Here is a 25,677-nt window from a genome sequence, read left to right on the forward strand (position 1 = left end):
ATAAATATGATTTAGATATTAGAGTATATATCCAAAATTAATTTTAATTTTTTTTAAAGGCAACTTAGATAAAATTAATAAAAAATTAGAATTCCATTAAGACTTTCGTCTTATATGTCTTCTCTAGAAAATGAAGTAGCCAGTTTTGTCTTTTAAGTTTATATAACACATTCAAATTCGAAATTGACATATATGAGGATCGACGTCTGTGTACATCTGTAAGTACAATGTTGTTATATTATTTTTAAAAAATAAAAAAAATATTGGTATAGAATATCATTTTAATATTTTAAAGTTTTATTTATGTGACTTAATATTTACTTTAAAAAAATAAAAAGTCTAGTTCAGTTTTATTTTTTAACATGATAAAAAATTAATTAATTTTATTTTTTATTTAAAGATAAGTAATAATGATTTAAAAATTTAATAAAATTATATTAAAGATCATTTTATCAAAATAAATATGATTTAAATATTAGAGTACGTTTCGTGAATGGGGTCCTTACTCAAAAAATATTCAAAATTAGATTAAAAAAAATTAAAGGTGACATAAAAAATTATTAAGAGATTAGAAATTCATTCAGATTTCCGCTTGATATGTCTCCTCTATAAATGGAAGTAGACAGCTCGAACTTGTAATTTATATAACATACTTAACTTCGAAGTTGACATATATCAAGATGAACGTCCGTTTACACCTTTAAGTGCAATGTTGTTATATTATTTAAAAAAATAAAAATTTATTGGGATAGAATATTATTTTAATTATTTAATAATAAATATTAAAATTAGTTTTATTTCTCTAAGTTAATGTTTAATTTTTAAAATAAAAATTAAATTCACTTTTATTTTTCAATATAATGAAAAAAATTAATAAATTATATTTTTTTATTTATAGACGAATAACAATAAATTAAATATTTAGTAAGAATAATTTAAATATTCAATAAAATAATAGTTAAAAGATAAAATTTTGACATTATTATTATTTAATTATGTTAAATTCATACCCATTAAAAAAATATTTAGTTTTATTAAACTAAAAATTAATGTATATTTATACACAATCTCTATATTTAAAAGTGCAGGGACGTAACATTAAAAAACTAAAAGTGCAGGGATCTAAAATTAAAAAAATTGAAAGTGCATTAACGGCGTCAACACTCGCCTTAACAAAGGGACCTCGGGATGATGGAAATTAAAGTGTAGGGATTTAATGATGGAATATTTTAGTGCAGAGATCTTATGTGCAAAAAGAAAAAAGTGCAGGAACACGCAAATATATTAAGCCTAATATGTTTGTCATTTTTCGATCCAATTCTAGAAGAGTTATGACAAGTCAAAAAAAAAAAATAGTAGTAGTTTTGGATTGAAATGAATCCGTGACTCGGATTTTCTACGGATTATCCAGCAGTGAGTTAATTGATATGGAATTTTTCTCTTTGCCTCTTCCAGATTGTGCGACCCATCATTTTCTTTGTCTTCGTCAATTGTCAATCATACTTTCTTCATGCATCTCATTGATTAACATTAATGCAATTGATCATAAAATTTCTCATTCCAAAAATTTGGTGATTTTTAGGTGTATTTTATTTTCTTACAATTTTTCAGATTTTTAGTGATTTAAAATAAATTTTTGTGTGTTTTTTTTTATGCGATACATTAGATTAGATTTTATCCAAACATTTGTGCACAAAATAGATAAGAATTATATATCGTGCGCCTGTACAAGGGGCTACGACATGGATGATCCTGTACTTTGGAGTGGTTGATGAAAAATTATTTAAAACTAGTAATAAATCCGTGTATTGCACGAAATCTAACTAATTAATATATTTTTGACAGAAGGTACAAAAAGTCCTCAAATTTTTCTCAAAAGTACATATCAGCTCTTTTACTTTATTTGGGAACAATTAAGCCCCTGTGTTTTTAAAATTGAACAATTAAACCCTTATGATTTTAAAATCGAACAAATAAACCCTTTTAGTTTACTTTTGGGACACTTACCCCCTCAAATTTTTGGTAAATATTTTAAATATTAAAAATTATTTGTAAATTTTTTTCTCTATATGATTATGAGAGACATGTCAGCCATTAATTAGTGTTTCTAATGATGTTGGATAAAAGGGGTTATTTGTTCTATTTGAAAAAAAAGAGGACTTAATTATACCTAAAAAGGTAAAAGGGCTGATTTATATTGTGAAAACTACGAGGATCTTTTTTGTATCTTTTACCTTATTTTTACTTTCTACAACTCTTTTTAAATTTTTTATATTTCACACTAATTTTTTTCATATATTTTTTTTTATTTTGTTATGGTAATTCTCATTTTTTAATATTTTTTTTTATTTTCAATCTTTCTCAGTATTATATTTCTGCACTTAATAATTATTATATATTTAATTTTTAAATTTTTTATTTTTTTTTGAATTTAATTTTTTTATAGTTGACATTTTTTGTTAGTTTTAATATCAATGTAATATCAACATTTTATAAATAAGGTAATATTAACATTTAGTTTTTTTTTTATATAAAAAATTGAATATTTTTTTATCTTTATTTTTCTCATTATTAATCAGGATTTATTGTTTATCATATATTTAATTTTGATTTTTTCATATGTCAACACAAAATCAACAAAAAAGCAACAACATGTAATTAACTAACTGATTACAATTTTAAAAATTGTTAACACTAATTTTTATTTTTTCAACATTATTTCATTTTTTTATTTCACGTATAATATGGTCTTTTTTTCTAATGCTAAAATCAACTAAATATCAACATAACATCAACATCTTATCAACACAAAATATCAGCATTTCAAAATTAAAATAATTCAACACATGTTTTCTTTTTTCATCAATGGAAAAATCAATAAAATATCAATACAAAAAACCTACACAAGATCAATACTATAAGAAGAAAATTATTCAAAAATATCAATAAAAGATTTGCAAAAATCATAATATCAATACTAAATCAATATAATATCAATACAATCTTATTGTCACTATAAAAAAATAAGCTCTTGACCGGAAAACCTGTCATGTTAAGTTAAAATCCCGTCGTTAAAACACTTTAACGAGGGTAAAAATCCCGTCGTCACCCATAGTAATAGCCTCCGTACGTAACTAAAAGTAATAGTGATGAGAATTTACCTCTAGCAATTAATATATATTTACAACGAGAGTATAATACCCTCGTAATAAGTAACTTCAATCATAAGGAACTTTTGGTCATTGTTTGTTTAACCCGTCATTCAATTATTACATTGAATATTATTTTTGTATCAATTTTAATAGAATTATTTCAAATTTGAAATTAGATAGAGATTATATGTAATTGCTGTACAATAATAGAAAAACTAATATACATCTTTCTTGCTGTCAAGACTTCACCAAACTGAGTACAATCAAATTTATTGCTCCAACTAAAAGAATTCATATGTTGTTGATAAAAGGACATACATATACACTGTGATTCACAATAAACATGAAACAATACCTAAAAATAATTCCTAAATTCAATCTTAATAAATAAAATTGTACGTAAGAAAAGAAATTTTAAGTTCTTCACTTCAATCTCTCGTCTTCAAGAGCTTTTAAAGCTTTGTTAAAAGAACCTACAAAATAGTCAAAAGATGAATAAATACAATGAACCTTTAATTTTAATATAAAAAGTTACCACTTAATACAATCTCTTGTCTTCAATATCTGATCTATAAACAAAATTAAAACTATAAACAATGAGTATTGAGATAAGAATTTAAAGGAGTTTTGACTAACTAAAAAGTAAGCTTTAAAAATCGCGAACCTGCAAAATAGCAAGTGAACAATTATAAGTATATGTGAAGGTGTTTACACTGCCCAAAAAATACTATGGGTTAGAGCATCACATGGGCTTATCAAAAAAATTAAGCCTAATTAAAAGCTTTTTTAAAATTAGCTTTTAATTTTTTTATTAGAAATTTGCTCTCATTAGGAGTATTTCTCTTTAAGAATATTAGTTGTAGTCAGATTATGAATCTTAATTTTGTAGAGCTATATATAGCTCAGAACTTCATTATTTTTGTATCCCACAATCCCTGGATTGTTTTAATTTAGAATTAGTTTTCGGTATTAATCTCGCCTGAGTTAATTAACTCCCAAATTATTACCACTTAGATCACGTGGTTAAGTGTTTTTAACCAAAGAAACCCTGAGAATATCTTCATAGGTTCGTTAAAGCATCAAACCTCAAACCAATCCCATTTATAAATTCAAAGATTCGAGTCCGGAACATTTCTAGGCGAACATCTTTTGGCAACTCCACTGGGGACTTCAGTTTATGGTTAGCACAAAAGTGGACTTTAAGGACGATTCCAGGCACGCTCGGTCTATACGCCGACAACAGTTGAAGCAAGGTGACGGAGTGGACGATTTTGATTCTGATATATCAAAGATCATGGCCAAAGACAAGCAGCAGGTTAATCAATCAAACAAAGGGCTGAATCTTTCGGTCACTGATGGAAACCTCCCGTCGGACAAGAATTATGATGTGACCGATAATTCTATGGACTACTCACGCCAGCTTCCTCCATCTCGCCCTTCCTTATCGCAGGCCGATTTCTCGGCTATGAGGGGTGAGATTGCCCAAGAGAACAAGCAAATGTGCGATGGTGCGATGCATCAGATGTCGGGAGTGATGAAAAATATAATGTCTGATCAAGCATCGGTCCAGAGGCAGATCCAGGGTAATTTGGATGGCCTCAGCAAGACGATGCAGAACTTGGGCAGACTCTTTTCCGGGCAATCCGTTGCCGAACAGAGTTACAGAAGGGCCGAACAAAACCAGACACCGAATCTCTTCGGATATCCGGGTAGTTCAACCGAACCGATGCAGCAACCTAGTAAGCTAGGGTATACTTACGGGTCAGTTAAACTCTTGACTAGACATGAGGCTGAATCGGCAGTAAGAGCCGATCACTTGGGGGCAAGCACGTCAGCTCCCCAAGGCGAATCCAGACCACAAGGGGTCGCAATCGGAGCCAACACCCAAGAGTTAAATCTGGGCGAGCGCTCGGCTACAGAAGGAGGGGAGCTGAACATTTATGATCAGGGCCAACTCATGAGCATGTTGGAGAAGCTCGGAGTCGATTTGAAACCGATGCTTCGCCCTTCGTATATGAAGCAGTATCCAGATTGGATCGATAAGCTATACCCTTTCCCAAGGGGATACAAGGTTCCCGAGTTTAGCCTTTTCTCTGGGGAAGAGCGAGGACAATCAGCGATCGAACATGTTGCCCGTTTCTCAGCTCAATACGGCGAGGCAGCAGCTCATGACTTCTGGAAACTCCGGCTATTTGCAAGTTCATTGACAAAAATGGCATTCACCTGGTACTCAAGGTTAACACCGAACTCGGTGGAGACTTGGAAGGATTTGAAAATCCTCTTCCACGAGGAGTTTTACAGAGCACCTCCTGATGTTACCCTCGCCGATTTGGCTCATATATCGCAGCTACCAAGTGAATCGGCAGAGAAGTACATCAACCGATTTAGAAATCTGAGTACAAGGTGCTCAACGAAGATGTCTGAGGCCGATTGCATCCCAATGGTGGTTAGAGGAATGAGCTTCGCCATGAGGGAGCACTTCGAAGGGCACAGATTCCGTGACTTATTCGAATTAACAAATAGGGTGACGAGCTACGAGAGACTTCTTCAAGAGAAAGAACAGAGGTGAGGAGCTTCTAAAGGTACTTACTACAAGGACCAATTCATTTCGGACAGCGAGGATAGTAGCTAGGAGGACGAAATCAACATGGCCGGTTTCTTGGGTACTAAGCCATTAGAGTGTTCGGCCATGAGGAAACCGGGCTTTGTCAAAAAGAATAAAACCGCTGTGGTACAAAAGGAATATTCCTTTGATTTGACCAAGGCCGACAAAATATTTGATGCCTTATTCAAAGATGGACAGATCGCCCTTAGTGAAGGTCACGTGATCCCACCGCCTGAGGAAATGGTCGGAAAGGATTACTGCAAGTATCACAACTCTTGGAGGCACAGTACAAACAACTGTGTAAATTTCAGTAACGTGATCCAAAAGGCGATAAATAAGGGAAATCTTTTGTTCCCGACCAAGAAGGAGGCCGATGCAAAGTACGTATCCATCAATACCATCCGCCCCCATTTTGACAATTTCTTGGAACAATGGCAGACCCAAAGCAAGTGGAGCCCAAGAAAACCTAAGCTCAAGGTAGAGATGGATGGGTCTAAATGGCGAGCGGAAAAGGGGCGACCTCAATAGCAAAAGAGGACACGTAATAGTTCGCCCACAACAGAAGTCACGTGTCCATCCTGCAGTACTTGTTTCGCCGCCAAGAGGGTCGAAAAAGTAAGGGAACACCCTAAGACGTTTAAACCTAAATCGCCTACCGAGCCGTGGCAGAAACATCAGCCACAACGGGAGTCTAAGACAACCGTGTTCAAGAGGATTTTTCGGCCAATGGAGGAGACCCCTCGTATGACGAAAACCCAAAAAAGACGAATGCAGAGGTTGAGGCAGGAATCAAGGGCTAATCATAGCACAGCTAATCGGCCATCCTAATACAGAACCGATTGACAATCAAGTCTGAACAGGTGAACAGACCCATGGCTGAGAGATTGGGTCATAAGACACAGATCGAAAGAGCTACCGAGTTTCACAAGCCCAAAACGACTAAGATACAGAAGATATGGGTTCTAAAGAAAGTTGTTGAGAGCGAGGAGGCCATCGACAAGACCCATGAGACAGAAGTTCCAGCGAAGCTTGAGAAAGAGGATGACAAACGGCTATCTTACAAGGACGTCCTCGTCTCCCATAAAGATGGCCAGCTAAAGGCGAAGGTACCCAGAGACCGAGAAGTAGTTGTCTCGAACAAGAACGGAGTGCTTAAGGCATGGGTTCCGGTCGTCAGAGACGAATTTGGGGTGAAAGTGGTTACGCTCCCTGATTCATACAGAAGCAAGCAAGGGCAGAAGGCGACCCTACAAGGCGATGTAATTGTCCTAGAGGATGATAGTCCCAGAGGTACTTTTACGGTCTAAAAGACAGCCCGTATAGTCGGTATCAGAGTAGGCAAGTGACCTAGATTCCACATTTATAAGGTACCAAATTCCTAGGTTCAAAGTGACATGCAAGTATTTAAAAGTACGTTTAATTGCATGCAAATGTGATTCCTTGACAAGTTTAAAACAAGCACATAAACAAACGCTAAACATGATATCGGATCTAGTTGCGGTAAGGTAAAGGAGTGAACCAATTATACTTCTATACATTGTAGTATCAATGCATTTATCTGATTCATCTTTGTCCAATTTGGTTGTGGTACTCATTAGTGTCTTGCTATGAGACGATGATTCCATTCCAAACTTCTTGAGCATCTTCTTGGTGTACTTGGATTGATCGATGAATATCCCATCCTCATTGTGCTTGATTTGAAGTCCAAGGAAGAACTTGAGCTCCCCTATAAGACTCATCTCAAATTCCCTAGTTATACACTTAAAAAAAATCTTTATAAAGAAGTTCATTAGTAGAACCAGATATAATATCATCAACATAAATTTAGACAAATAGAATATCATGTTTATGAGTTTTTGTAGAAAGAGTTGTATCAACCTTACCTTTGAAAAAACCATTTGAAAGCAAAAGGCTACTCAACCTATCATACCAAGCTCTAGAAGCTTGCTTTAAACCATATAAAGCTTTGTTAAGTTATAAAACATAGTTAGGATGTTTATATTCTTCAATACTTAAGAGGAGGGGGGGGGGGGATGAATTAGCTTTAATGACTAATTTTAAAATTTAAGAAAAAGTTTAAGGGTTAAAATAAAAAAACACAAGAAATTTAGAGTGGTTCGTATCACAAACTGTTTCTTATTCACTACTCAATCGTAGATTGATATTTGCTTTAACCCACTAATGGTTGCGATAAGTGTGTTTCTAGAGTTAAAGACAAACTCACAAAGTGATTTTACAAGACTAATCACAAGCCCACAAACAAAAATGATTAATCAAAGATTGATAATCAACAACAAAGAAAAATAGCCAATAAATGATGCACAATAAATGAAAGAAGATTATAATTGAATTTTTGAGAATTGTAGTTGTTGTTAGAGTGTCTAACAACATAAATATGGTGGTTGAAGGGTATTTATAATATCCAACAACTCTCCTCTATGTCATCAAAGAAGATGACAAAAGTTATGCAGAAAAGAGGTGAGTCACGCCCTCTACATAGCATGTCGCGCTCACGACCTTTGTACCTTTTGGAACCCTTTATAAGCTTCATCCATGTGTCATACATCCATTGTGGTGCTCAGAAATAGTCGTTGAACCTTCAACGGTCATATGTGTTGCGCCCTCTACTTTTGAGTGTTGCGCCTTCTACATAAGTCAAAAGCCAAAAGGTTCAGTCAAATCCTAAGTTCCTTCTTATAAACGTTTGGATAGTGCCCTCTACACATATGTCGCGCCCGCCAAAAACTCACTGAAACTTTGGGAAAATCAAAATTATTTGATTCTTGCTAGAAGATTGTGAATCGATCCACAATGGTTTTAATAGGTTCCTACACACTAATAAATAATATTATAACCTTTAAATTGATTGTCAAAGTCAAAATTAGAGATCAAAAAATACTTAGTCCAACACTAATTTCTTTTCTTCGAGTTCATTCTCGATTGTTCTTGCTCTTCCTTTCTTATCATTGATTATTCCATTTCTTTTCACAATCAGGCAATTATTTTCTTTTCTTCTTGTTTTTTAGCCATTATCATGACTCGCACTAGGTTTTCAATTGCAACCCCTTCGTCTGGTACTATTGTAAATCATTGTAGGGGATTAAGCAAATTTATTAGCAATATTGACGGTGATTTGTTAGTCGAGGTTAGGAATTATTATGATATTCCTGCTGATTTTACTCTTTCTTCATGTGGTCCTCATGTTGTGGCCAATGTAAAGACTAGTGATGGTAAGATTACAGTTTATAGAGAGCAATTTCATTGTGGCTTGCGTTTTCCTTTGGACCCTCTAATTTAAAGTTTTGGTTTAAACTTCGAATTCCCCTTGCTTAAGTACACCCAAATGATATTTCTATTTTACGTTCCTTAAACTGGTTCATGATAGGGTGCTACCTCCTTCTTTGAGTTTGTTGTGTGAAATTTACTTTATTACTTTTAGAGCTAACAAATTTTACCATTACTTGACCGCTATTAGGGGGAAGAGGCTGGTAAGTGCTCTTTCGAAAATTACCAAACAATGGCATATGTCTTTCCTTTTGATCAACCATGAGTTTGCTTTTACCATTCTTCAGTCACGACGGGTGTTGTTATTTTCGGACTTTCACCTTGGGCGAGTCCTTGAATTCACTCGAATGAGCGGATCCTATACGACTCGGTTTATAGTACTTATTCTGGAATTCAGTATCCATCACTAGGCATAATTGGGAATTTTCTTATGTGATGTGAAAAATATGGTAACACACAACATCTAATTATTTATTGAGAGTATTTGAGCGTTAAACTATGAATATTCTTGATTGTGTGAATGGAGTATGTGTTGAATATCTAGAACTTGCCTTATATCCGTTTAAGGTCATATGATTGAGTTTTTGGCATGAAAATGATAACGACATTAGGATAACCTTTTTGTTAAAACAACTCATATAGACTACCTTATTTCCCCTAGTTTACACAAGTTGAGCCTTACCATTTTTTTTCTTGTTTAAAACTAATTTAGTTCAATAATCGAATCTATGAATTGTAAACCATATAATACTATATTAATCCTTCAATCTTAAATCCATAAGTTTAAATCTTTGATTAATTTAGTTGTTTAATTTCATTGCATTAGTTATTAATCGTAATTTTTTAATTCATAAAAAAACCCCGCATAGATCTACCTCAGCTATTCTCATTTGAATCAAATACTGATTCTTATCCTGCTAAACGATTCTGAAATAAGTTAAATTGGTGATTAAGCATCACTGCCTTTAAGGGATCGATACTTGGACTTTCGAGTTTATATTACTTCTATAACTACCGTATACTTGGGGTAAATCATAAACATTAACAATTAAGTATACATCAGATCATTTTCTAGCTTTCTTGGTGTACGTTGATAATGATATTGTCGCCAGTACTTCTTTATTTGCTATCTCTTTATCAAGAGTTTGCTTCATCAGTCCTTTAGCATTAAGGACATTGGTACTTTTAAATATTTCTTGGGCTTGATATTATTCCACTAAACTTCTTCCGGATATTAAACACCCTAGATCACTGAACTTATCTGTTATTACAGAAAGGGTACTAAACTTCATTTTGTTACAAAAAGGTCACTGAGTTATACCTTTTATTACAACGGGAGGTCACTATGGCGGGTTCGGTCAAATTTTGTTGCAAAAAAGTCACTAAACTTATCGTAGTTACAAAAAGGTCACTGAGTTATATTCCGATTTGTAATTCCAGATTGCCACATAAGCAAAAACGATGCGTTTTAGTGTCAAAACGGTGTGTTTTATATGAGTGGCATCTCGTCGTAACAAAAGGTATAGTTTAGTGACATTTTTGTAAGGGAAAAGGGTCATTTATGCACCTAACATTTGCCTCAAGGATCAAGCAAGCCCTCAACGTTTAGAAAGGTTCAAATATAGCCCTAACGTCTTAAAAAGTGAACAACCAGGCCCACATTTTGACTTATAAATGAAACGTTGGGGGCCTGATTGTTCATTTTTCAAGACGTTGGGGGCATATTTGAACCTTTCCGGACGTTGAGGGCTTGCTTGATCCTGGAGGAAAACCTTAAGGGCATAAATGACCCTTTTCCCTTTTTGTAACAAAATGAAGTTTGGTACCCTTTCTGTAATAACAAGCAAGTTCAGTGACTTGGAGTGTTTAATATCCAACTTCTTCCTCATGCACTTTTCAGTTCAGCAATTCAATTCACAAGCTGTATCTCCATTATATAAATGATCCAGCTTGAAAGGATGAGTATTACAGTTCTTATTTTGCTTTGAGAATCATCAGATCGCTTCCTTGCTTCTTTCTCAGCATGGCATTTTCTACTTTTTATTGCTAGTCACACATGTTGTGTGCGCTGAGCTGGCAGTTTGTAATTTCATATATATATATAAATTGATGAGTTCTATCTCTTCTATATATGTATTGTTGATGGTAAAAAGTCAATTAGAATAATATGAAGAATTGCGATGATATAAAAAAGACATATTTAAATATGAACAAAATTGCAGTAGGAACTCCTCCAGTATTTCCATGTGGCAGTCTAAGAGAGGCTGCCCACATGATTCCTCTCATTCACGGTTATTGGTTAAATAACCAGTTTGGTACTAGTTAATTAACTGGTATTGAACTGATTATTTAACCAATTTAGAGTATATAAAACTGGTTATTTAACCAACTTAAAGTATATAAAATCAAGAGAAAGAAGAATAGTTTTTTCTACGCTTTTACTGTGATTTGAGCCAAACCCATTTCATCCACATTCTTAACATTCTTTAAATTCAAAACCCATAATTTAGATTTTTAGATTTTCACACTGTTCTTTTTTTTTTTGGTGACGAGGACTCACTCTACTGAGCCGAAACTCAATATCATTGTCAAACCCCGGGATGTGGACCGCCCGGGGATTAGCTATATCACTTATGCTTCTAATGGAGAGGTTTTGCATGGGCACTATAATCATTCTGGTAAAACTTTTCTGAAAAAAACCTGAAAAACATTACACTAGTATAATTGTAATTAGATGATGAAGCGTAATGCTTCAGCTGAACAAATAATTTTATTGGAATGAAAATGATACCTAATGGTCAGAATATTCCTTGCGACTGTTCTTCTCTCACGTAAAAAAAAAGTCGTTTCTTATAATTAAAATATAAATCAGACGCAACATGACAAGCTAAGAAAACCAATCAAATATAAACAAAAATTTGTAAAGGATTAAACAAAAATCTAATTGCTACTCTTTCTCTATTATATAGTTAATCAAAAATATAATTTTATAAGTCTCAACCAAATAGATATATGCAATGAAAATTAATTTATAAAACTTTAAGGTGCGATCTGAATTTTTGTGTGCAAAATCCAATAAACTTCTATATATTTATATTTAATTTGAATGGCTATTACTCATAAATCAGCAAAACTAATAATAAAAATACAGCCGTAAAATTAAATCAGACTTCCAATAAAAAAAATAAGTAAAATGTACTCTAAGTTGGTTAAATAATCAGTTTAATACTAATTAATTAACTAGTACCAAACTGGTTATTTAACCAATAACCATGGATGAAATGAATCATATGGGCAGCTTCTCTTAGGCTGTCATATAGAAATACTGAAAGAGTTCCTGCTGCCTAGGCAATAGGAAACTTTTGTTCTTTAAATATTAGTATTAACATTTTAAATTACTAATAAGAATCAAACATAAAATTTTAGGGCCTAAAAAGGACATAATAGAATATAAAAGAATCTTATTTATGTCCACGGTGTGCTTTCAATTCAAATTAAATCGAATATAAAGATTTTTTTTTTAGTTTAAACCATTTGTTTCGGTAATATAAATTAAATTGCCGGCATCACTTTGATATAAATTAATATTTTGATATCAAAATAAACTAAGTTCAAAGTTTATTACCGTAATAACCCTGGGAATCCAAGGCATACTTTATTTCCACACATATTCATACTTCTATTAAGAAAAATCAAATACAATTTTTCCTGATCTTAGACATAAAATTCATTAATTTTATGGCCGGATAACATATTTTACGATACCAGGAATATGTATATTCATGAAGTACTCTTCCCAATCGATTGATTCAATATCCAAGAAAAAGACATTGCTCTCAACACAATTCTTCTTTGCTAATATCCATAACTTTTCTGTGCTTGAATCGTCAAATCTGCAAAATTTAAAATTAATTCCAAGTCTAGAAAGTACTTGAATATAAATAAAATTATATATTAATAGTGTGTTTTATAATTTTAATACATATTTTTAAACTTTACAGTTAGAAATATAGATTTTTTTATTTTTTTAATTATCAATTGAAAATTCGATCAGGTAAACTTTAGAACCAAAAAAATAAAAGATACGGTAAGATTGTTTCGACGACCCTATCAGCATCCATTGATCTGAATTTTAATCGGTTATGTAAATTGTAAAATAAAAGTAAAAAAATGTGAACAAATTAATTAAGCTCAACGTACATTCCTTGGAAAAATAGGTAGGGTTTATATAATTCAACCAGTCGTTTAGCAAACTTAATCTTTCTATTCGCAGTATTGTACTTGCTCTGGAGGTAATGGCAAGATAACGTGTTTGCCAATTTTAGTCCCTGTAGAAAAATTTACGAAAGAATTGAGTCAAATAAGGTATAAATATATTGAAAATTTTAGGTGAAATGAATAAGTATATGTATAATTAATAAATAAAATAGAAATAAAAAATTCTACCAATTTAGCTCAGTTATTTTGAATTTTGTGCCAATTATATCTAAAGAACAAATAAATGAATGAATGATCTACTTGATAATAGTAAAAATAAAAAAATTCTTAAAGTTATTGTATGATAAATGAGTCTAAAAAATGAAAAACAAATCATTAAAAATGAGTATAAAACAATTTACTTTATCACCAAATATACTTGAGAAAATAACAAGAAAAATCATAAATCACAATTGTTTTTCACCAATTGCCATTTTAGTTAGAGTTATTTCTTTGTTAGCATTATTATTTCAATTAATAGCACAAAACCCATTTAGTTTTCATTTACTGTCATCTTCCTTAAACTTACATGTGTCCAAATCTCCACCCACATTAACTGATTTGCTTCCCCATTCTCTTTTCCTTCTTCTCTTATACGATACCACACTTTGCTACTGCTACTAACCATTATACATATTTATTATAAAATTGCAACTGATTAAGAACACTAATTGCCATAATATGCACCTAAACTAGTAGTGCTACTTTTATTATTATCTGATGAACCCACCATTCCCTCCAAACCACCCACTACCAAAAAAAATCTATTAAGAAATAAAAAGTGCCCATACCAGTAGCTACAAAATTTCTACTGTGAAGAAATAGTGGAGTCCTCTCAAGCCATTGGCATGAAAGAAATAGTAGAGTCTTTTCAAGCCCCAACCAATTATTTTTGGTAGGTGTATTGTACCAAAAATGTTTCTGCTTTTAATTGTTGAAGAAAAAAGATTTGACAGGATGTACAAGAGTTAAAAGAGAAGAATGAGAAGATGGTGAAGTATTTTGAAATTATTATTTTTTCTTAATGTTAGCTTTTGTGTATAAAGTTAATTGTTCATTCTAAATGAGCTAAAATTTTCAATTATAGAGTATAATTTAACTATTTAGTTATGATATTGGGTGGTGGTTGTGGTGGAGGTAGCTGGAGGTTGGAGAAGACATGTCAATTAATTTAAAAATTAAAAAACTTTAAAATTGTGCTTTTTATATGTTTTTATTATATTTTTTTCCATTTATTATTGAATAGAAGCTTTTTATAACTATTCGGAAAAATATTTATACAAATACTGTCAAAAAATTAAAAAATATTCAAGATATTAGAAAAAAAATTACAAAAATGATGGAGATATATTTGATACAACTCTGATACATATTTGATACATTTCCGAAACATATATTTCCGATACATATTTGATACATTCTCGATACATTCCCGTTACATATTTGATGCATCTCCGATACATATTTGATATATATTTGATCGTTCAAAATATTTTTTCTTGTTTATATATATATATATATATATATATATATATATATATATATATATATATATATATATATATATATATATATATATATATATATATTTGATACATTTCCGATACATATTTGATACATTTCTGATACATATTTGATCACTTTCGATACATATTTGATTCATTTTCGATACATCTCAGGTATATTACAAAAAAAAATTGTTAAAAGACGCGTAGGTGAATTAATTTATCTTTTTCAAAATCTTCTGATCGAGAAAGTGAATTACATGTACTAAATTGGAGTTTAATTAACCGAATTAATTAAATATTTTAATTTTTATCTTTAATTTTTATCGATTTAATTGAATCAAACGACTAATTTGATAGATTCATTTTTATATTTATACATTTTTTGATACATATTTTATACATGATAGATACATTTTTAAAATGTGCTTTATAGATACATCATGATATATATTTATACATGATAGGTACATCATAATATATAATTATACATGGCATAAAAATTAAATAATTTATAAAAATTGTTATTTGTGTATTTATGTATTTTTTAAAATTTAATAAATTTAATAAATTTAAGTTTTTAAAATTAATATTGTTTTTAAAATTTATGTTATATAAATGAATTATTTAGACATATGGTGTGTGTGTGTATGAGAAAGGGGGACCACGTGGCAAGGGAGTGAGAGAGAAAGAGAGAAAGAGAAACACATGAGAGAAAAAAGGATAAAAAAGAGAGAGAAAAAGAGGGGGGACCGTGGACATTAATTAAATGAGAAAGAGAGAGGAAGGGGACACATGAGAGAGAAAAATGGATCACGTGGAAAAGAGAAAGAGGAACTATGTGTCTTTTTTTTATTGGGATGGCATGGATGTAAAGTTTTGATGTTTTGTGGCATGAATAGAAAATAAATTAGTTAAATGGTAATTAGTGTAATTAGAGCCCAATTTTTTGGCATTTTTGTTGTTTTCTCAATATACTTTGGTACTATAAAATTATGTTTCTTTCCCTCTAAATATTGACTTAAGATATTAAATTATACTATCCTATATTTATCAGTATGATCTTTTATATTTTATGTTTTTGCCATTTGACAAATAATTGACACTAAATACAAAATTATTGTGTCAAATATATTGTCAATTTCATCGTAATTATATTCATTTTTTTTACTAAGAATTTAATATTTCTTGTAGAAAGCATTTTAGCTATTCTTTTTAGATAGTACCCTATATTTCGTGAGACATGTTAATAATTTTTCATTTATTTAAAAATTCTGATCTAAGGTGGATCCATAAAAGAAAGGTTTAATCACTAAAAAATGCCAAACCTATACGTTTTGTGTCAATTATAGCAAAACCTTTAAAAATCACCAGATTTAACCAAATCTTATATGTTCTGTTTTTTTTTTAGCCATTTTTGAATCGAACCGGTTTATCTGACACCGTGTCGTCCACGTCACCGCCAACTAAGCAATTGGCTGACATGACATCTGAAATATTTAAATAAGGTTTGGCTATAACTGACAAAAAAAAATAGGTTTGGTATTTTTTGGGTGAATAAACCTAATTTTAAATTCAAGTCAATTTTTAAATTTAATAATTAGTAAATTAATTATATCATTTATGAAATTTATATATATTTAAAAATAATTAATATTTTCTATTTAATACTAATAAAATTAATTTTAATTTTTTTATTAAACCTAATTAAATCTAATAAATTTATATTTAATATATTTTAATAAATATGTAATTAAAAAATTGAATTAATGTATTACTTAGAAATTAATGTTGAATTAAATTTGATGAAAGGGTTTAATGTTCATGATGATTTTGAACTTGATTTATTATTTTTAATGTTAGTGAGATCTTGTTATAACTGGGTTTAGGTAATAAATGAAATAGTTATGTGTAAATTAAGGTAAATTTTTGGCTATACCGAGTAAAATGACATATGTGTTTATGCTTATAAACATCATGATATATATTGATTACGCCACAATGAACTTCACTTTTTAAAGAAAAAAAAAGAAAATAATTATACTCGTCCTTTAAATAAGCAGTCTATTCAGTGATTATTTTTATGTTTATGTGTGTATTGTTGAATTATGAACACTGTCGTATGTTTGTTGTATATATTGCTCTCAAATTGTTCGTCGGAAGACGAACAATTGGGTCTCAAACGGCGGCGGTGTCAAAGAACCGACGACTGGAATTTAAAATAAATAAATTTTAAGATGAATATGACATTTTTTATTTTTAATAGAATTTAAATTAATTATATATCCATCAAATATGTTAAAAAATTATTAGAATTATTTCAATTTAGTAAAAAAATAAATTAATTTTAATTAGCGTTAAAGAAAATATTATTTTTAAAATATATATGAATTTTATTATAATATAATTAATCATTTAATTATTTAATTTTAAAATTAGTTTTATTCACCAAAAAATGCCAAACCTATGTATTTTGTGTCAGTTATAGCCAAACCTTATTTAAATATTTTAGCTGCCATGCCAGCCAATTGCTTAGTTGGCGGTGATGTGGACGACACGGTGTTAGAAAAACCGGTTCGATTCAAAAATGGCTAGAAAAGAAACAAGACATATAAAGTTTGGCTAAATTTGGTGATTTTTAAAGATTTGGCTATAATTGACACAAAATGTATAGGTTTGGCATTTTTTGGTGATTAAGCCCAAAAAAAATGCATGGATTCAAATAAGATGTATGAAGCCAATTTACCTTTTCAATTGTTTTTGTTTATATTCTAAACTATCGAACTCATCAATTTTATTCAGTTTTTTAGTTTTTAATTTCAATTGTACCAAATTTTTAAATTAAACTTCTTTTAATCCAAAAAATATTCAAATATGTCTTCATATTTACCACATTATCTAAATAAGCTTTTGATGTTTTAAAAAATACTAACAATTAAAACTATGGATCAAATATGAAGAATATATTTGATTTTTTTTTCACGTGGTAAATATTTAATTTAAAAAATAACCAGAATTAAAATTTAAATTAAAAAATTTAATGGAAAAAATTGACAATTTTAAGAGATTGATATGGTTATAACAAAAAGTATCAAAAGAATGAGCTATTTTTGAATAGTTAAACTTGAAAAAAATGCTCATGGACATTAATTAAATTCAAAATATATATTAGTTCCCTTAAATATGCATAAATAGGGTTTGCAATGAAGAGGGTATTTCCCGTTTTTTATGTGAACTTACCTCTTGTTAAAGAAAATCTCACATTGTTTAATAGAACAAATATAAATGAGTTTATAAGTGTGAAGGTTCAGTCACCTATTAATTAGTTCTAGTTATTAGGTTATGGTTGAATCTAAGCATCTCTTTTAAGCATGTGGGTTGTCACATTCTCACCAATTTATATTTAATTACTCTTACCAATTAATCAAAATAATATTTCTAATATGATATCAGAGCGGGTCTGGCCCGGACTCTTAAATTGCCGGTTGCCCGTCTGGATATTCAGTCCCAGCGGCCCGGTCCGGTGTTGCCGCTGTGTATTAAATTATAATTACAGTTTCAGGGGAAGTTCAATTTCAAGTGACAACCGGATGTCCAGTCCCGGTTACATTTAAGGGGGAGTGTTAAAGAAAATCCCACATTGCTTAAGAGAACAAATATAAATGAGTTTATAAGTGTGAAGATTCAACCACCTATATATTAATTAGTTCTAATTAATAAGTTATGGTTGAATCTAAGCACCTCCTTTAAATATGTAGGTTGTCAAATTTTCACCAATTTATATTTAATTACTCTTACCAATCAATCAAAATAATATTTCTAATAATGGAGCGGAGAAGTTCATAGAGATCCCCATATGTGTCTCTGCGGAGTCCCATTATATGTGTTTATATATATTATTAATTTTTTTATATTTAATTTATAATTTTTTTAGTTTAAATTTGATAATAAAAATATAATACCATAAATATTTATATCAAAAAGTTTAAAAGATATAAATACGCGTGTTAAGGGCCGTTTTCTATTTCTATGGAACCACCGGTTCTTGAACCGTGGCCACCCCTTTCCCAATAATTACGAATTGAAGGAATATAAAAGATATATGTATGTGTATATATATGCGTATTTGGAACAAACCTTCAAAAGCGGTGAGTAACGAAGAGCTACATATCTGTGGAATTGAGACATATTCTTCAATATTAAAATCTTGCTGATTTTAATAGATTTTCCATTTTTTCCAATGCACGGGTTCTTTGTGAAATACTGATATAAATAATCTTCAAAATTAGAGTATTTTATGGGATTTCTCAGTGATGATCCGACATGATAAATAAAATTATCATAAGCTTGATTTGCATGAGCCGCCATAGCTAAGATTATTGCATTCACTACCATGTCAGCCGGTATCTGCATTTTTTTGAAACATTTCGCTATTATTTTCTTTTAACAAATAGCCGTAAGATGAATGAGTAAAATATATTATAGTCTCTTAATCTATTTTATGACACATTTAGTTGGTAACTCAAAAAAATTAGGCTAATCCTCTGAAAACCCCCCCACCTTTCAACCCCTATTCGTTTGCACCCTCACTTTTTAAAATCTCCAATTCTACCCAAATTCTCACCTTTCATTTTCAATTGCACCCTTAAAGTATTAAATTAGCTATTTTTCACTATAAAAAAATTCAAATCGATAATTTATATTTTAATTCATATTCTAAATAGTCCTTAATGTTTAAATTTCAACAATAAAACCATATTTCTTAAAATTTTAAAAGTTAATTTTTTTATATAAAATAAAAATCAATTAAAAATATCATTTAATATGGTTTTGTTGTTGAAATTTAAACATTAAGGACTATTTAGAACATGAATTAAAATATAAAGTATCGATTTCAACTTTTTTTCTAGTGACAAAAACCCAATTTAATACTTATAGGGTGCAATTGAAAATGAAAGGTGATAATTTAGGTAAAATTGGAGATTTTGAAAGGTGAGGGTGCAAACGAAGAGGGGTTGAAAGGTGGGGGGTTTTTTAGGGGTTAAGCCAAAAAATTATAAAACTTAAAGACATTCTATCAATTTGGCTTAGTCAAACTATAATATTTTTTTCGTTTTCTTAAATTGTATTTAGATTTCAACTATCAAGTATAATACATTAGGAATATCAACCTAAGGAAATTGGAGTAAATAATTCTATAGGTTACAGTACTTTTTTTCTATTTATAGTTTGTTTATCAAATTTTAAAACATTATAAAACAGTTACCAAACTATACCTTTAGTGACTACGGCGGGTTTTTTATATAATATCCAGTCAATTTATGCCTATATGTGCTTTAAATTTTTAAATTTGGGAGAATGAAAAAAAAAGTAACATGATAAAGAAGTGAGAATTGACTTATGTTTTAGAGACAATATGGAAATAAGAGGAAACTGAAGCACAAAACGGTTGTCACGTATGTAGAAATTGACCGGAACTTCTCAGAATCATTAAAAATATAATACGTTAACGTTTTAAAATTTAATAAACAAATTCAAACAGAAAAAAGTATTGTAAATGTTTTCAGAATTAATTACTCAAAGAAATTTGATGATTTTGGTAGTATAGATATAAAAGATAGTAAAAAAGTTTTGGCTGACCACATCAACGATTGCTGCAAGATCTACAACGAAGAAGGTCAGTTTTCCCCGACCATAACCAACAGTGAGTGCATCAATAGTTCTGCAACCATAATAAAACAAAATAATTAATTGTCATTTAATTCCTTTTGTCAAAAAACAATTGTTATTTAATTCTTTTTGTCGGAAATAATTTTTGTAGTAATATTGCTGACCTGGCACCTTCAATCCAACCAGGAAAAGGTTCTTTATAGGTACTAGTAACCATGGTGGGTCGAATGATAACCACCGGCAGATTTTCTTTAAAGTGCCCTAAAACCATTTCTCCCATAGCTTTTGTAAATACATATGTGTTTGGCCATCCATACAGTTTCGCTCTGTTAACATAATTAATATCAAATTATTGAGTCGAGCAAATTCATGAATTAAAATAGGCTTAATTGCTCCAAAAATCACAATTTTTCGCGCTTTTTTAGTATTTGACACGACCTTTTAATTTTGGCATTATAAATACACGAACTATCAAATTTTTGCATATATAACACGAGCACTGTTTTTAACCTAAAACGGCACCGTTCTTGACCTAAAACGGAACCGTTTTTGACCTAAAACGGCAACGTTTTATACCTAAAACCGCATCGTTTTTCATCTAAAACGGAAACTTGGTCATATATGAAAAAAATTGATAGTTTGTGTATTTATATGCCAAAATTAAAAGTTCGTGTCAAATACTAAAAACACGTGAAAGTTAGTGATTTTTTGTACATTTAAACCATTAAAATATTGTAATTCTTTTAATTTGGTATAATTAAATTTTAAAAAATAGTTTCATTTATTTCGGTTTGAACGGAATGCACACTACGGAATCTATATACCTTTGGCTGCCCAAATCTTTCATGGTCTCTTTAATTGTAATTTCTGTAGCTCCTTGAGCAAGTAATTCATCAAGCTTTTGATCAATTAATATCTTCTCCTTCTCAATATTTAATCCAACAATACCATTAAGTGTTTCATTCAACCCATATGGCTTCTCCAATATTACTCCTGATTTTTCTCCACATACATAAGCTGAAAACAGCCACGTTGGATTTCTTAATTGGAAAATAAATTTTATATATTTACAGCTATGATAAAATTGATACATATAAATTAAATAAAAAAATATATTAATCAATTTTGACAGGGAATTGTACGTTTTTAATGTATAATTTATGGATGTCAATAATTGACAGGGAATTGTACTAACCGGTAGATATGTGGCTAAGCAACTTTAATTTTTTGCAACTTTTGGCGAAGCACAAAACATTATTAGCTCCCATAGTATTTGTACCAAATGCCACATCATATCTGCACATAACATTTAATATTTTCTTTTGATATTATAAATGAATATGAGTATAAATAATACTCCCAAATAAGTCACAGAATACGAGTTAAATCATTCGAGTTGAGCCAAATCATAAAAAAAACGAGTTGATTTCGTAGTAAGAATGAAACATGTGTGAGACTCGATTATAAATCGTCCAATTCTGTTATAAATCACATGAATCGAATACTTTTAATTGATTCAAACTATTTTTCTTTTAAAATAAAAGATGGGAATCAAAAGTGTTAACATTTAATTGTATAGATACTTATAATTTTTAAATTTGGATATAAATATATCATTTTTTTAAGATTTCTTTTGCTGAAAAATAAGAAGGTATTGAAACTCAAAATAATATGTTTTATTTATTTATTTTTCTTATATAAAATGGGAAAAATAATTTTTAAATTCAGCATTTTGGTCATTTTATAATTATCTATAAAACAAAATTGAATTGATCAGTCAAATTTTATGTTTGAATAATTACATTAAAAATCTCACTCAATTAAAGTTACAAAATTTTTCTTTTCCAACTGGACTAGTTAAAAACATTCATACAAGAAACACGCATTGGACCAGAAGCGTTATGGAATATTTGCCTCAATTCACAAAATTGACGAATCAAATTATGTAAAATTAATTTAAAAATTCGTTTAATAATATAATTAAATTTAGAAATAGAAAAAATAATTTTGCCAAAAAATAATTTAAAATTAAAATCAAATTGCTCCTCATAATTTTTTCAAAAAACATAAATATTTGGTATAATTAATATTTCAAACGTCTAATTTTAGTTATACTTAACTATATTATACTTAATATTATATATGAATTTATGTAGTTACCTTTCGTCAAAAGTAGTAGTGGCTGCAAAATTAAGAATAAGGTCGAGTTCATTCTTCATCTCTTGTACTAGCGAAGAGTCTTTAATTCCCAAGTCATGAAAGCTAACATCACCACAAATTACAGTAACTTTTTTGGAGATTAGAGAGTTTAAACTTGCACCAAATTTTGCTTTTGCAACTCTAAACAACTCCTTCTCTATCACCTACAATTATTATGGCAAATTAAGTTAATTAACTGTAATTTGTAATATTAGGATTTAATTTGAAATTTACTTTAAGACGATTTGTTACCTCAGTTTTAAATATATAAACGATTTGGTCCCTCTGTTTCAATTATGTAAACCATTATGTGTTAACAGAAGAGTCTTATAGTTTACAAAATCAAAACTAAGGTACCAAATCGTTTGATTTTCAAATAAGGAATATCAAATTATGAATTATGACAAATGTAAGGTATCTTAAAATAGTTTGCTCTAAAAGTTTTTAGGTAAGTCAAATATATTTTTATTACCCCTTACTTTTAGAAGTCTCACTTTTTATTTTATAAAATCACATTTTAAAAGATTTATTTAAAATTTTATTTTTTATTTTAGTTTAAACTTTTCTTTTTGAAATCTATTTTAGTTTAAACTTAAGAGTTTATCGTTTGAAAATGACTTTAATATAGCTTATATTGAACGTATTTAATAAAATAATTGATAAATGCATGCATGCATATGCTAATTTTGATATAATAAAAATTCAATAGTATAAAAAAATAAAGTAACTATTCACTTAATTTTGTTTTTCTAAAAAAACAATCAAGGAGGCCGGTGCCCCATCTATCCTTCAAAGATCGCAAGCTACGTAAATCAACTCAGCCAGCCATTTCATATTTTTTTAAATAAGCCCGTCATATCAGTTAGAAAAATTAATTTGGATTTTTCAAAAAAATTATTAAAAATATAGATTTTTTTCCAAAATATTTAATACACTCCAACATTAATTAAGAATATTAAAAAATTGAGCTGTTGTGGGAAGCATTGACGGAGATAGGAAAAACATGGAAGTGTCATAACCCTCTCTAAAATTTCATAATTGTTAAAATTAGCACTAATTTTTTATCTTTTATAATTTAACCCCCCTTATTTTTTAAACTTGCCTATTTCATATATTATATATTGCAATTTAGCTTTTTTTATATTGAAATCCTGGCTCCAGGTGGTAAGTTGAATTGATTTATTTATCCAGTGTGAATGACACATAATAAATCCATACGTAAGATAAGATAACTTATTTCACATGAAGAAAGTTTTGTGTAATAGAAATATAAATGTAGTACAAAAAATAATAAAGAAAAAGTACTATAATTAAAAAATAATAAACATATAATCGAGTGATATCAAGAGTCTAATATTTCATAATTAATTATATTGATTTGAAATGAATATATATACCTCATTTTGGAAGCGATTATTAGCAGAAATAGCATCTGCCGCTCTTAAAAGAAGATAAAGCTTTTTCACATTTGGTTGAACTCTTAGAATCTTCTCCACAAAAACTAACATTTCAAAAGAAAAAATCGATAAGTTTCAATTCTTATAAATTATGATACAAAAATTTATTTACATTAAAGAAAAAACAGTGTACGTTTTGCAAGAAATCCAGTTACACCAGTAACAAAAATGGTTTTGTTCTCCAAAAATTGAACCACACTTGGAAACTCCATTGCAACACTAAAATTAAAAAATTTAATAAGAGAGATAAAGAGATGCTGTTGTGAGTTGCACTGATTTCATGCACATAGGTATTTATAGCCCTGTGATGTTTTCCTTTTTTTCTTTTTTATAATTAAAAAGGGGAGCGTTTGTAGCAGAAAACGAACCCACGTACAATCTAGCCGATTACTGTCTAGTGCTTATATTATTTAGGGTTAATTTCATATAAAATTATCACATTTATTATACGATCGAAAATAACAGGACCTTTAAAACGTGTCAATTCAGCGCACCACTTTTTGTTTCTTTTTAAAAATAACATCGGTAATTTTTAGTGGCGTTTTTTTTTAACGTGGCATGACACGTGACACTTCCATCGGATGTTCAAGTCGGCATAATTTTATCTAAAAATAGGCTCATGTTGTTTTTAAAGAAATATTAAAGATGGTGTCCTGAATTAACACGTTTTAAAGGTCGTGTTATGTTTGAAATTTTGTATTAAAATGGTGATTTTATATATAATTAATTCTATTATTTAAAATATAGTTCACTTGTTATAGCCCTTTGATTAAGATCACTATAGTATGATTGGTTCTATTCACATTATTATATTTTATTAACCTACTCGTTTGTATGGTTCACATGTTTTAATTGCAGTTTTTGTTCGACTCCTAACAACTTACTAGATAGTCCATCTATCCAAAGACAGACCTAAGAAAGAAATTATGGTGGGAAAATTACCCACCTTATATTTTAAACATTTTTAAAATAATAATAATAATATATAACTAAATAGTATAATTTTATCATTTTAAAATTATATTTTACCCATTTTAAAATTATACTTCGCCAATATTACTCATTTTATAAGTCCTTAGTATATCTTGCTCATCTTATAAAAAATTATGAATCCGCTACCGCCTCTATCTCATTTTATCTTCACTTTTTCTATTTTATCCCGTTAAATAACATACATATTTTAATTTTGTTTCTTCTATTTAGAATGTATTTCTCAGAGTTTGTGGAATTTCTATTGAATTTTTTTTAACTCTTTAATTTTATTTTTAACATTAATTATGATAATTCTAAACATATGGTAAGACTATAATTAACAGGCGTAAATTGAAACAAAAAAAACTCCCTCCGTTTTTTTACTAGTCCATTTAGCTAAAATTGCATATATTTAGAAAGTGGGCTTTTTATCTTAAATTATAAAAATAAATACTAATAACAACCCTATTTATGAATAAATACTTTGTAAATTGAATCATATAGACATTTACTAGAAAAGAGATATTGGCAAATCACTACAAACAAGGGAGTGATCTACTACTCTTCTGAGACAT

General features: G+C 29.5%; 1 protein-coding gene across 2 annotated transcripts; it reads right to left on the reverse strand.

Moving 5' to 3' along the window:
* Nucleotides 1-12,643: 12,643 nt before the first annotated feature.
* On the reverse strand, nt 12,644-24,394 carry LOC126654964 (fatty acyl-CoA reductase 3-like). 2 transcript variants are annotated; one of them, XM_050348970.2, is made up of 10 exons: nt 24,264-24,394; nt 24,071-24,174; nt 22,635-22,837; nt 21,670-21,770; nt 21,299-21,491; nt 20,639-20,800; nt 20,445-20,526; nt 18,942-19,211; nt 13,243-13,370; nt 12,644-12,935 (listed from the first exon to the last, which is right to left on the reverse strand). In XM_050348970.2, exons 1-10 carry the CDS (start codon nt 24,340-24,342, stop codon nt 12,779-12,781), a joined length of 1,479 nt encoding a protein of 492 aa, XP_050204927.1. In that variant the 5' UTR covers nt 24,343-24,394; the 3' UTR covers nt 12,644-12,778. The 2 variants fall into 2 exon arrangements, with proteins under 2 accessions (XP_050204927.1, XP_050204928.1); XM_050348971.2 differs by lacking the exon at nt 13,243-13,370 and having other exon boundaries at nt 12,846-12,935.
* Between the last annotated feature and the right edge of the window lie 1,283 nt (nt 24,395-25,677).

This window comes from Mercurialis annua, linkage group LG7 (assembly GCF_937616625.2).
Source record: "Mercurialis annua linkage group LG7, ddMerAnnu1.2, whole genome shotgun sequence".
Lineage (NCBI taxonomy): Eukaryota > Viridiplantae > Streptophyta > Magnoliopsida > Malpighiales > Euphorbiaceae > Mercurialis > Mercurialis annua.